At 57.6% G+C, this 12,001-nt stretch overlaps 1 protein-coding gene and 1 long non-coding RNA gene across 2 annotated transcripts; one reads left to right on the top strand and one right to left on the bottom strand.

Annotated features, from left to right (window-relative positions):
- Positions 1 to 75: 75 nt before the first annotated feature.
- Positions 76 to 951, bottom strand: LOC127464908 (uncharacterized). The gene is made up of 3 exons (XR_007901697.1): positions 858 to 951; positions 558 to 676; positions 76 to 398 (listed from the first exon to the last, which is right to left on the bottom strand). It is a non-coding gene; the product is annotated as an uncharacterized LOC127464908 (long non-coding RNA).
- Positions 952 to 2,072: 1,121 nt separating this feature from the next.
- Positions 2,073 to 11,977, top strand: LOC127464906 (nuclear RNA export factor 1-like). Its single transcript, XM_051775359.1, is given in 12 exon segments — positions 2,073 to 2,303; positions 2,794 to 2,862; positions 3,527 to 3,582; positions 3,707 to 3,814; positions 4,664 to 4,722; positions 6,874 to 6,989; positions 7,607 to 7,649; positions 9,360 to 9,432; positions 10,532 to 10,628; positions 10,630 to 10,715; positions 11,682 to 11,742; positions 11,844 to 11,977. Coding segments are annotated over 12 exon segments (1,023 nt in total). The 5' UTR covers positions 2,073 to 2,087; the 3' UTR covers positions 11,883 to 11,977.
- Positions 11,978 to 12,001: the final 24 nt, after the last annotated feature.

Here is a 12,001-nt window from a genome sequence, read left to right as displayed (position 1 = left end):
GGGTCCCCCCGGGGCTTTTGGGGTCTCCCTGGGGGTGTGAAGGCCCCCACTGAGGGTCCCCCCGGGGCTTTTGGGGTCCCCCCCGGGGGTGTGAAGGCCCCGCTGAGGGTCCCCCCCGGGGCTTTTGGGGTCTCCCTGGGGGTGTGAAGGCCCCACTGAGGGTCCCCCCGGGGCTGGGGGTCCCCCTGACCCCCCCTTGGCGCTCGGGAGGGCTGGTTAGCCAGAGACGGGTAAGATCCCTCGGGGAGGGACAACCTAAGACAGGCACAGCCGTGAGCGGCCACTCGCCCGCCTGGGGGGGCCCCCGGGGCAGCCCCCGCCCCAAAACACCCCTGGGAGACCCCAGAAACACCCCCAGGAAACCCCAAAAACACCCCCGGGAACATCCACAGAAACAGCTCCCAAAACACCCCAAAAAACGTCCACAGAAACACAAAACATCCCGAAAAACATCCACAAAAACACCCCAAAAAACACCCCAAAAACATCCACAAAAACACCCCAAAAAACACCCCAAAAAACATCCACGAAAACACCCCAAAAAACACCCCAAAAACACCCCAAAACACCCCAAAAAACATCCACAAAAACACCCCAAAAACATCCACAAAAACACCCCAAAAAACATCCACAGAAACACCTCCAAAAACACCCCAAAAAACATCCAGAAAAACACCTCCCAAAACACCCCGAAAAACATCCACAGAAACACCCCAAAACACCCCAAAAAACATCCACAGAAACACCCCAAAACACCCCGAAAAACATCCACAGAAACAGCTCCCAAAACACCCCAAAAAACATCCACAGAAACACAAAACACCCCGAAAAACATCCACAGAAACACCCCAAAACACCCCAAAAAACATCCACAAAAACACCCCCCAAAACACCCCAAAAAACACCCCAAAGCACCCCAAAAAAACACCTCAAAAAATACTTCTAAAATACCCCCAAACCACCTCGAACACCCCCCAAAAAACAGCCCCAAAACCACCCCCTAAAATACCCCCAAACCACCTCCAACACCCCCCAGAAACCCCCCCCCCTGCTCCGAGTGGGACCCCCGGGAATGGAGCCCCCCCCCCGGGCTGGGGGGAGCAGGGGGAGGGGAAGAGGCTCTGGGTCCCCCCCCCGGACCCCCCAAATCCTTCCTCTGCCCCCCCCAAACTCTCTGTTTGCCCCCCCCCCCCCTCCCCTGGACCCCCCAAATCTTTCTCTGTTCCCCCCCCCTCCCCCCCCAAATCCTGGTTCTGTCTCCCCCTCTTCTGCCTTCCCCCCAAATCTTCCCCCCCGTGCCCCCCAAATCCCCTCTGTGCCCCCCCCGTGCCCCCCAAATTCTCTGTGTGCCCCCCCCCTCCCCTGGACCCCCCAAATCTTCCCCTCTGTGCCCCCCAAACCCCTCTGTGTGCTCCCCAAATTCTGTGTGCCCCCCCCGTGCCCCCCAAATCCCCTCTGTGCCCCCCCCGTGCCCCCCAAATTCTCTGTGTGCCCCCCCCGCTCCCCTGGACCCCCCAAATCTTCCCTTCTGTGCCCCCCAAACCCCTTTCTGTGCCCCCCAAATTCTGTGTGCCCCCCCCGTGCCCCCCAAATCCTCTCTGTGCCCCCCCCAAATTCTCTGTGTGCCCCCCCCCCCCTCCCCTGGACCCCCCAAATCTTCCCCTCTGTGCCCCCCAAACCCCTCTGTGTGCCCCCCAAATTCTGTGTGCCCCCCCCCCCCCATACCCCCCAAATCCTCTCTGTGCCCCCCCAAATTCTCTGTGTGCCCCCCCCCCTCCCCTGGACCCCCCAAATCTTCCCCTCTGTGCCCCCCAGACCCCTTTCTGTGCCCCCCAAATTCTGTGTGCCCCCCCCCCCATGCCCCCCAAATCCTCTCTGTGTGTCCCCCCCCTCTCCAACCCCCCCCCTCAGCCACAACCAGGGGGATTTTGGGGGGTCCCCCCCCCCCAGAGCCCCCTCAGCCAGGTGAGTACGAGCCAGGTAAGTCCCACAGGATCCCCCCCTCCCCCCTAGAGACCCCCCCCCCCCAAATGGGGGTGACCCTGGACCCCCCCCCCGAATGGGGGTGACCCTTGACCCCCCCCGGAATGGGAGGGGAGGGGGGGAGGGGGCAGTTTTTGGGGTGTCCCTGGGGAGGGCAGGGAAAGGGGGGGAGGAGGGGGAGGGGGGGGGGGGCTCAGAAAGGGTTTTTTTTTTTGGGGGGGGGGCAGGGCCTGGTCCTGGGGGGCTGCTCGGCCCCCCCACCCACTGTGCCCCCCCCCGGCAGCTCCGTCAGAGAGAGGTTCCCAAAACTGCTGCGGCTGGTGAGTGCTTGGGGGGGGCTGGGGGGGCACCCAGGGGGGCTGGGGGGGTTTGGGGGGGGCTGAGGGGGCACCCCAGGGGGGCTGGGGGGCTCTGGGGGGGTTTGGGGGGGGCTGGGGGGGCACCCCAGGGGTATGGGGGGCTCTTGGGGGGGCACCCAGGGGTCTGGGGGGGTTTGGGGGGGGCTGAGGGGGCACCCCAGGGGTTTGGGGGGGGCTTTGGGGGAATTAAGGGGGCACCCTGGGGGTTTGGGGGGAGTTTGGGGGGGCTCGGGGGGGCACCCCTGGGGTTTGGGGGGTGTTTGGGGGGCTCTGGGGGGGCACCTCGGGGGTTTGGGGGGGCTGAGGGGGCACCCCCAGGGGTTGGGGGGGGGTTTGGGGGGGCTGAGGGGGCACCCCGGGGGTTTGGGGGGGGGTTAAAGCTGTTCAGGAGGGTTTGGGGGGTCACCAAGGGGGTTTTTTTTTGGGGGGGGTGACAATGATCCCCCCCCAGGATGGCCACGAGCTCCCCCCCCCCATCGCCTTCGACGTCGAGGCCCCCACGACGCTCCCCCCCTGCAAGGTGGGACCCCCCCTTTTTGGGACCCTCCCCTCTTTTTGGGACCCCTCCCCCCTTTTTGGGACCCTCCCCTCTTTTTGGGACCCCTCCCCCCTTTTGGGACCCCCCCCTTTTGGGACCCTTCCCCCCCTTTTTGGGACCCCCCCCCTTTTGGGACCCTTCCCCCCCTTCCTGGGACCCCTCCCCCCTTTTGGGACCCCTCCCCCCTTCCTGGGACCCCTCCCCTCTTTTTGGGACCCTTCCCCCCTTTTGGGACCCCTCCCCTCTTTTTGGGACCCTTCACCCTCTTTTTGGGACCCCTCCCCCCTTCCTGGGACCCCTCCCCCCTTTTGGGACTCCTCCCCTCTTTTTGGGACCCTTTCCCCCTTTTTGGGACCCCTCCCCCCTTTTGGGACTCCTCCCCTCTTTTTGGGACCCTTCCCCCCTTTTTGGGACCCCCTCCCTCCTTTTGGGACCCCTCTCTCTTTTCGGGACCCCTCCCCTTTTTTTGAGACCCCTCCTCTTTCTGGGACCCTTCCCCCTCCCTTTTGGGACCCCTCCCCTCTTTTTGGGACCCTTTCCCCCTTTTTGGGACCCCTCCCCCCTTCCTGGGGCCCCTCCCCTCTATTTGGGCCCCCCCTCGTGTGTGTGGGGGGGTCCCATCCGTGTCCCCCCCCCCCAATTCCAGGGCAGTTATTTCGGCTCGGACGACCTGAAGGGGCTGGTGCTGAGGTTCCTGCAGCAGTGAGTGACCAAAACTGGGGAGGAAAAGGGAAAAATCCCCTTTTCCCCTCCTGTGACCCCCCCTTTTTCCTTGCCCCCCCCCAAGTATTACTCCTGTGACCCCCCCTTTTCCCTCCCCCCCCAGGTATTACTCCGTGTACGACTCCAGTGACCGGCAGGGGCTGCTGGACGCGTATCATGATGGGGCCTCGTGTTCCCTGAGCATCCCCTTCGGGCCCCACACCCCCCCCAGGTACCCCAAAACCCACAGGGACCCCCCCCAAACCCCCTGAGATCCCCTGAGCATCTCCTTCGGGCCCCACACCCCCCCCAGGTACCCCAAAACCCACAGGGACCCCCCCCAAACCCCCTGAGCATCCCCTGAGCATCCCCTTCGGGCCCCACACCCCCCCATGTACCACAGGGACCCCCAGGGACCCCCCCAAACCCCCTGAGATCCCCTGAGCATCCCCTTCGGGCCCCACACCCCCCCCAGGTACCCCAAAACCCACAGGGACCCCCCCCAGACCCCCTGAGCATCCCCTTTGGGCCCCACACCCCCCCCAGGTACCCTGTGACCCCCAGGGACCCCCCCCAAACCCCCTGAGATCCCCTGAGCATCCCCTTCGGGCCCCACACCCCCCCCAGGTACCCCAAAACCCCCAGGGACCCCCCCCAAACCCCCTGAGACCCCCTTCGGGCCACACACCCCCCCCAGGTACCCCAAAACCCCCTGAGATCCCCCCCAAACCCCCTGAGACCCCCTGAGCATCCCCTTCGGGCCCCACACCCCCCCCAGGTACCCCAAAACCCCCCGAGACCCATCTTGGGCCCCACACCCCCCCCAGGTACCCCAAAACCCCCCGAGACCCCCTGAGACCCCCTGAGCATTCCCCTTTAGGCCCCCCCACCCAAAAACCCCCCCAGGGACCCCCCCAAACCCACAAGGACCTCCCCAAACCCTCTGAGCATCCCCTTCGAGCCCCCCCCCCGAGGGACAGGACCCCCCAAAGCTCCCCCACCCTTTTTCCCCTGCTTTTTTGCCCCCTTTTGCCCCCTTTTCCCACTTTTTCCCCCTCCTTTTCCCCCCAATTTCTCCCAGGAACAGCCTGAACGAGTATTTCAAGGACAGCAGGAACGTGAAGAAGCTGAAGGACCCCAGTGAGTCCCCCCGGGAATCTGGGGGGGAATTTGGGGGGATTTGGGGGGATTTTGGGGGGATTTTTGGGAATGTTTTGAGGGAATTTTGGAGGGATTTTGGGGGTGGATTTTAGAGAGATTTGGGGGTTGGGGGAGGGGGGAATTTTAGGGGGATTTTGGGGGTGGATTTTAGAGAGATTTGGGGGTTGGGGGGGGGAATTTTAGGGGGATTTTGGGCTGGATTTTGGGGGATTTTGGGCTGGATTTTAGGGGGATTTTGGGCTGGATTTGGGGGGATTTTGGGCTGGATTTGGGGGGATTTTGGGCTGGATTTGGGGGGATTTTGGGCTGGATTTTAGGGGGATTTTGGGCTGGATTTGGGGGGATTTTGGGATGGATTTTAGGGGAATTTTGGGCTGGATTTGGGGGAATTTTGAGATGGATTTTTGGGGAATTTTGGGCTGGATTTGGGGGGATTTTGGGATGGATTTTTGGGGAATTTTGGGATGGATTTGGGGGGATTTTGGGATGGATTTTAGGGGAATTTTGAGATGGATTTTAGGGGAATTTTGGGCTGGATTTTAGGGGGATTTTGGGCTGGATTTGGGGGGATTTTGGGCTGGATTTGGGGGAATTTTGGGCTGGATTTGGGGGGATTTTGGGCTGGATTTGGGGGGGATTTTGGGCTGGATTTGGGGGGGATTTTGGGCTGGATTTGGGGGGATTTTTGGGCGGGTTTTATGAGGATTCTGGGGTGATTTGAGCTTGGGGGGGGGACTCACCCTGTCCCCTCTTTCCATGCGTTTCAAGGATTTAGGGCTGATTTTGGGGTGGATTTTGGGGTGTATTTTAGGATATTTTGGGGTGTTTTGGCTCACCTTGTCCCCCCTGTCCCCAGCCATGCGTTTCAGGGATTTAGGGCTGATTTTGGGGTGGATTTTAGGATATTTTGGGGGTGTTTTTGGCTCACCCTGTCCCCCTTGTCCCCAGCCATGCGTTTCAAGGATTTAGGGCTGGTTTTGGGGTGGATTTTAGGATATTTTGGGGTGTTTTGGGCTCAGCCTGTCCCCCCTGTCCCCAGCCATGCATTTCAAGGATTTAGGGCTGGTTTTGGGGTGGATTTTGGGGTGTTTTGGGGGTGTTTTTGGGGTGGTTTTGACTCACCCTGTCCCCCTTGTCCCCAGCCATGCGTTTCAGGGATTTAGGGCTGATTTTGGGGTGGATTTTAGGATATTTTGGGGTGTTTTTCCTCACCCTGTCCCTCCTGTCCCCAGCCATGCATTCCAAGGATTTAGGGCTGATTTTGGGGTGGATTTTAGGATATTTTGGGGTGTTTTTGGCTCACCCTGTCCCCCCTGTCCCCAGCCATGCGTTTCAAGGATTTAGGGCTGATTTTGGGGTGGTTTTGGGGGTGTTTTTGGGGTGTTTTGGCTCAGCCTGTCCCCCCTGTCCCCAGCCATGCATTTCAAGGATTTAGGGCTGATTTTGGGGTGTATTTTGGGGTGTATTTTAGGATATTTTGGGGTGTTTTGGCTCACCTTGTCCCCCCTGTCCCCAGCCATGCGTTTCAGGGATTTAGGGCTGATTTTGGGGTGGATTTTAGGATATTTTGGGGTGTTTTTGGCTCACCCTGTCCCCCCTGTCCCCAGCCATGCATTTCAAGGATTTAGGGCTGGTTTTGGGGTGGATTTTGGGGTGTTTTGGGGGTGTTTTGGGGGTGTTTTGGCTCACCCTGTCCCCCTTGTCCCCAGCCATGCGTTTCAGGGATTTAGGGTTGATTTTGGGGTGGTTTTGGGGTGGTTTTGACTCACCCTGTCCCCCCCGTCCCCAGCCATGCGTTTCAAGGATTTAGGGCTGATTTTGGGGTGTTTTTGGGGTGTTTTGGGGGTGTTTTGGCTCACCCTGTCCCCCTTGTCCCCAGCCATGCGTTTCAAGGATTTAGGGTTGATTTTGGGGTGGTTTTGGGGTGGTTTTGACTCACCCTGTCCTCCCTGTCCCCAGCCATGCGTTTCAAGGATTTAGGGCTGGTTTTGGGGTGGATTTTAGGATATTTTGGGGTGTTTTGGGCTCAGCCTGTCCCCCCTGTCCCCAGCCATGCGTTTCAGGGATTTAGGGTTGATTTTGGGGTGGTTTTGGGGTGTTTTGGGCTCAGCCTGTCCCCCCTGTCCCCAGCCATGCGTTTCAAGCTGCTCAAGCACACGAGGCTCAACGTGGTGGCTTTTCTGAACGAGCTGCCCAAGACCCAGCACGACGTGAACTCCTTCGTCGTCGACATCTGTGCCCAGACGGTGAAACACTGACCCCCCCCGGGACCCCCCAAAACCCCAGGGACCCCCCCAAACCCTCAGGGACCCCCCCAAACCCACAGGGATCCCCTGAGACCTCCTCAAACCCCCAGGGACCCCCCAAACCCCCCCAGGGACCCCCCGAAACCCCCCAGGAACCCCCCACAGGGACCCCCTGAGACCTCCTCGAACCCCCCAGGGGACCCCCAAACCCACAAGGACCCCCCCAAACCCACAGGGACCCCCCCCAAACCCACAGGGACCTCCTGAGACCTCCTCAAACCCCCAGGGACCCACCAAAACCCCCCAGGGACCCCCAAACCCCCCCCACAAACTCCCCAGGGACTCCTAAGGACCCCCCAAACCCACAAGAACCCCCCAAAACCCACAAGGACCCCCCCCCAAACCCCCTGAGCATCCCCTTCAGGCCCCACCCCCCCCCCAGGGACCCCCAAAACCCCCCAGAGGAGCCCCCCAAACCCCCCTGGGGACCCCCTAAAACCCCCCAGAGACCCCCCAAAACTCTCCAGGGACTTCCCCAAACCCCCCAGGACCCCCAAAACCCCCCAGGGACCCCCCAAAACCCGGGGACACCCCCCTGACCCCCCCCTCTCTTGCAGAACACGCTGCTCTGCTTCACCGTGCACGGCATCTTCAAGGAAGGTGAGTTCCCCCCTTTTTACCCTTTTTTCCCCCCCTTTTTTTCCTCATTTTTTCCATCTCTTTCTCCCCTTTTTTTCTGTGGTTTTTTTCCCATTTTTTACTACTTTTTTCTCCTTTTTCTTCCCTGTTTTTCTCCCTTTGTTCTCCTTTTTTTCTCCCCTTTTCTCCCCCTTTTTCCCCCCTTTCTCCCCCTTTTCCCACTCTTCACCCTTTTTCCCCTTTTCTCCTTTTCTCCACTTTTTTCCTCCTTTTTTCATTCATTTTTCTCTCTTTTCCCCCTTTTTTTCCACATTTCTCCTTGTTTTTTACTACTTTTTTCTCCTTCCCCCCTCTTTTTCCCTGTTTTTCTTCTCCTCTATTTCTCCCTTTTTTCTCTTTTTTTTTGTCTCTTTTTCCTCCCTTTATCTCCCCCTTTTCTCCTTCCTTTCTCCCCCTTTCCCACTCTTTTCTCTTTCCCCTTTTCTCTTTTTTCCCCTTTTTTTACTCATTTTTCTGTCTCTTTTCCCTCTTTTTCTCCATGGTTTTTCCCCTTTTTTCCTATTTTTTCTCCTTCCTCCCCCTTTTTCCCCCTTTTTCTTCCCCCCTTTTTCTTCCCCTCTTTTTCTCCCTTTTCTCTCCTTTTTTCCCCTTTTTTCCTCCCTTTTTCTCCCCCTTTTCTCCTCCCTTTCTCCCCCTTTCCCACTCTTTTCTCTTTCCCCTTTTCTCTTTTTTCCCCTTTTTTTACTCATTTTTCTCTCTTTTCCCTCTTTTTCTCCATGGTTTTTTCCCCTTTTTTCCTATTTTTTTTGTCCTTCCCTCCCTTTCCCCCCATTTTCCCCCTCCTTTTTCTTCCCCTCTTTTTCTCCCTTTTCTCTCCTTTTTTCCCGTTTTTTTCCTCCCCTTTTCTCCCCCTTTTCCCACTCTTCCCCCTTTTTCCCCTTTTCTCCTTTTTCCCAATTTTTTCCTCCTTTTTTCATTCATTTTTCTGTCTCTTTTCCCCCTTTTTTTCCACATTTCTCCTTGTTTTTTACTACTTTTTTCTCCTTTCTCCCCTCTTTTCCCCCCTTTTTCTTCCCCTCTTTTCCCCCCTTTTTCTTCCCCTCTTTTTCTCCCTTTTCTCTCCTTTTTTCCCCCTTTTTTCTCCCTTTTTCTCCCCCTTTTCTCCTCCCTTTCTCCCCTTTTCTCCTCCCTTTCTCCCCCTTTCCCACTCTTTTCTCTTTCCCCTTTTCTCTTTTTCCCCTTTTTTTACTCATTTTTCTGTCTCTTTTCCCTCTTTTTCTCCATGTTTTTTTCCCCTTTTTTCCTATTTTTTCTCCTTCCTCCCCCTTTTTCCCCCTTTTTCTTCCCCTCTTTTTCTCCCTTTTCTCTCCTTTTTTCCCCTTTTTTTCTCCCTTTTTCTCCCCCTTTTCTCCTCCCTTTCTCCCCCTTTCCCACTCTTTTCTCTTTCCCCTTTTCTCTTTTTTCCCCTTTTTTTACTCATTTTTCTGTCTCTTTTCCCTCTTTTTCTCCATGGTTTTTCCCCTTTTTTCTCCTTCCTCCCCCTTTTTCTCCCTTTTTCTCCCTTTTTCTTCCCCTCTTTTTCTCCCTTTTCTCTCCTTTTTTCCCCTTTTTTCCCCTTTTTTTCCTCCCTTTTTCTCCCCTTTTCTCCTCCCTTCCTCCCCCTTTCCCCCCCTTTCCCCCCCTTTCCCCCCTTTCCCCCTCTCCCCGCTGACCGGTTCCTGTTCCCGGCAGTGGACGGCAAATCCCGGGACTCCGTTCGGGCCTTCACGCGGATGTTCATCGCGGTGCCGGCGGGGAACAGCGGGTCAGCCCAACTGGGACCAGTCCCCGCTCCCACTGGGACTGGGAGGGGGGGCCGAGGGCTGGGAGGGGCCCTGGGGCACTTCTGCCCCAATTCTGCCCCAATTCTGCCCCAAATCTGCCCCAAATCTGCCCCAATTCTGCCCCAATTCTGCCCCAATTCTGCCCCAATTCTGCCCCAAATCTGCTCCAATTCTGCCCCAAATCTGCCCCAAATCTACCCCAATTCTGCCCCAAATCTGCCCCAATTCTGCCCCAATTCTGCCCCAAATCTGCCCCAATTCTGCCCCAATTCTGCCCCAAATCTGCCCCAATTCTGCCCCAAATCTGCCCCAATTCTGCCCCAATTCTGCCCCTTTTGCCCCAAATCCGCCCGTTTTTCCCCCCATTCCTGGGCTGTGCAACGACATGGGATGACCCCCTCCCACCTCCCGGCTTTTCCCACGTTCCCACTGTTTGGCCAAGGGATGACCCTAAAAATGGGTCACTTTTAGGAGCCTAACCCAGGGTGGCCCCCCCCCCCACTCCTTCCACCCTCGTTATCCCCAAATCCCCCCGTTTTCTCCCCCAAATCCCACCATTTCCCCCCCAAATCCCTCTGTATTCCCCCAAATCCCCCCGTTTTCTCCCCCAAATCCCACCATTTCCCCCCAAATCCCCCCATTTCCCCCCAAATCCCATTTCCCCCCCAAATCCCCCCCTAAATCCCCCCATTTTCCCCCCAAATCCCTCTGTATTCCCCCCAATCCCCCCATTTCCCCCCAAATCCCACCATTTCCCCCCCAAATCCCACCATTTCCCTCCAAATCCCACTATTGCCCCTCAAATCCCACCATTTCCCCAAATCCCCCCATTTCCCCCCAAATCCCGTTTCCCCCCCAAATCCCCCCCTAAATCCCCCCATTTCCCCCCCAAATCCCCCCCTAAATCCCCCCATTTTCCCCCCAAATCCCCCCCTAAATCCCCCCATTTCCCCCCAACTCCCTCTGTATTCCCCCCAATCCCCCCATTTTCCCCCCCGAATCCCTCTGTATTCCCCCCAAATCCCCCCATTTCCCCCCCCATCCCTCCGTTTTGCCCCAAATGCCCCGTTCTGCCCCCAGGCTGTGCCTGGTGAACGACGAGCTGTTCGTGCGGGGGGCGAGCCCCGAGGAGCTGCGCAAGGCCTTCGCTCTGCCCGCGCCCACCCCCTCCAGCAGCCCCCGTGCCCACCCTGAGCCCCGAGCAGCAGGAGATGCTGGCGGCCTTCGCCATGCAGTCGGGCATGAACCTCGAGTGGTCCCAGAAGTGAGTCCAGAACACCCCAAAAATACCTCAAAATACCCCAAAAATACCCCCAAAATACCCCAAACCACCCCTTGTCCTGCAGTCGGGCATGAACCTTGAGTGGTCCCAGAAGTGAGTCCAAAACACCCCAAAAATGCCTTAAAAATGCCCCAAAAATACCCCAAACCATCCCTTGTCCTGCAGTCGGGCATGAACCTCGAGTGGTCCCAGAAGTGAGTCCAAAATACCCCAAAAAAAACCCTGAAATACCCCCAAAATACCCCAAACCAGCCGTTGTCCTGCAGTCGGGCATCAACCTCGAGTGGTCCCAGAAGTGAGTCCAAAATACCCCAAAAAAACCCTGAAATACCCCCAAAATACCCCAAACCACCCCTTGTCCTGCAGTCGGGCATGAACCTCGAGTGGTCCCAGAAGTGAGTCCAAAATACCCCAAAAATACCCAAAAAATGCCCCAAAAATACCCCAAAAATACCCCAAACCAGCCCTTGTCCTGCAGTTGGGCATCGACCTCGAGTGGTCCCAGAAGTGAGTCCAAAATACCCCAAAAAAACCCTGAAAAACCCCAAAATAACCTGAAATACCCCCAAAATACCCCAAACCAGCCCTTGTCCTGCAGTCAGGCATGAACCTTGAGTAGTCCCAGAAGTGAGTCCAGAACACCCCCAAAATACCCAAAATATGCCCCAAACCAGCCCTTGTCCTGCAGTCGGGCATGAATCTCGAGTGGTCCCAGAAGTGAGTCCAAAACACCCCTGAAACACCCCAAAAATGCCCCCAAAATACCCCAAAAATACCCCAAAAATACCCCAAACCAGCCCTTGTCCTGCAGTCGGGCATGAACCTCGAGTGGTCCCAGAAGTGAGTCCAAAACACCCCTGAAATACCCCAAAAATACCGGAAGTGAGTCGAGAGCCCCCCCAAAGCCCCCCGCGGACCCTCCCCCCGACCCTCCCCCTCTCCCTCCAGGTGCCTCCAGGACAACGACTGGGATTACGGCCAGGCCGGGCAGGTTTTCACCCAGCTCAAGGTGGGGGTCTCTGCCCTCCCCTCCCCCCTCTTTGCGCCCCCTCCCCATTTTGGGGGCCCCTCCCCCCTCCTCCACTGACTCCCCTCCCTCTCTCTTTGCAGCTGGAAGGGAAGATTCCAGAGGTTGCATTTCTCAAGTGAACGTTGGACGTTGGAGAGACCCCCCCCCGATCCCCCCCGGTGTTTTATCTCCCCCCCCCAGTTTTGTAAATAAATCAATCGATCGATTATTTCAATCGCGGCGCGGCCCCTTTAAGGGG

The sequence above is a fragment of the Manacus candei genome, unplaced genomic scaffold (genome assembly GCF_025592945.1).
Source record: "Manacus candei isolate 608988 ecotype Guabito, Panama unplaced genomic scaffold, ASM2559294v1 h1tg000292l, whole genome shotgun sequence".
NCBI lineage: Eukaryota > Metazoa > Chordata > Aves > Passeriformes > Pipridae > Manacus > Manacus candei.
Note: the sequence above shows the minus strand (reverse complement) of the source record. Positions and strands in the feature narration are given on the sequence as shown.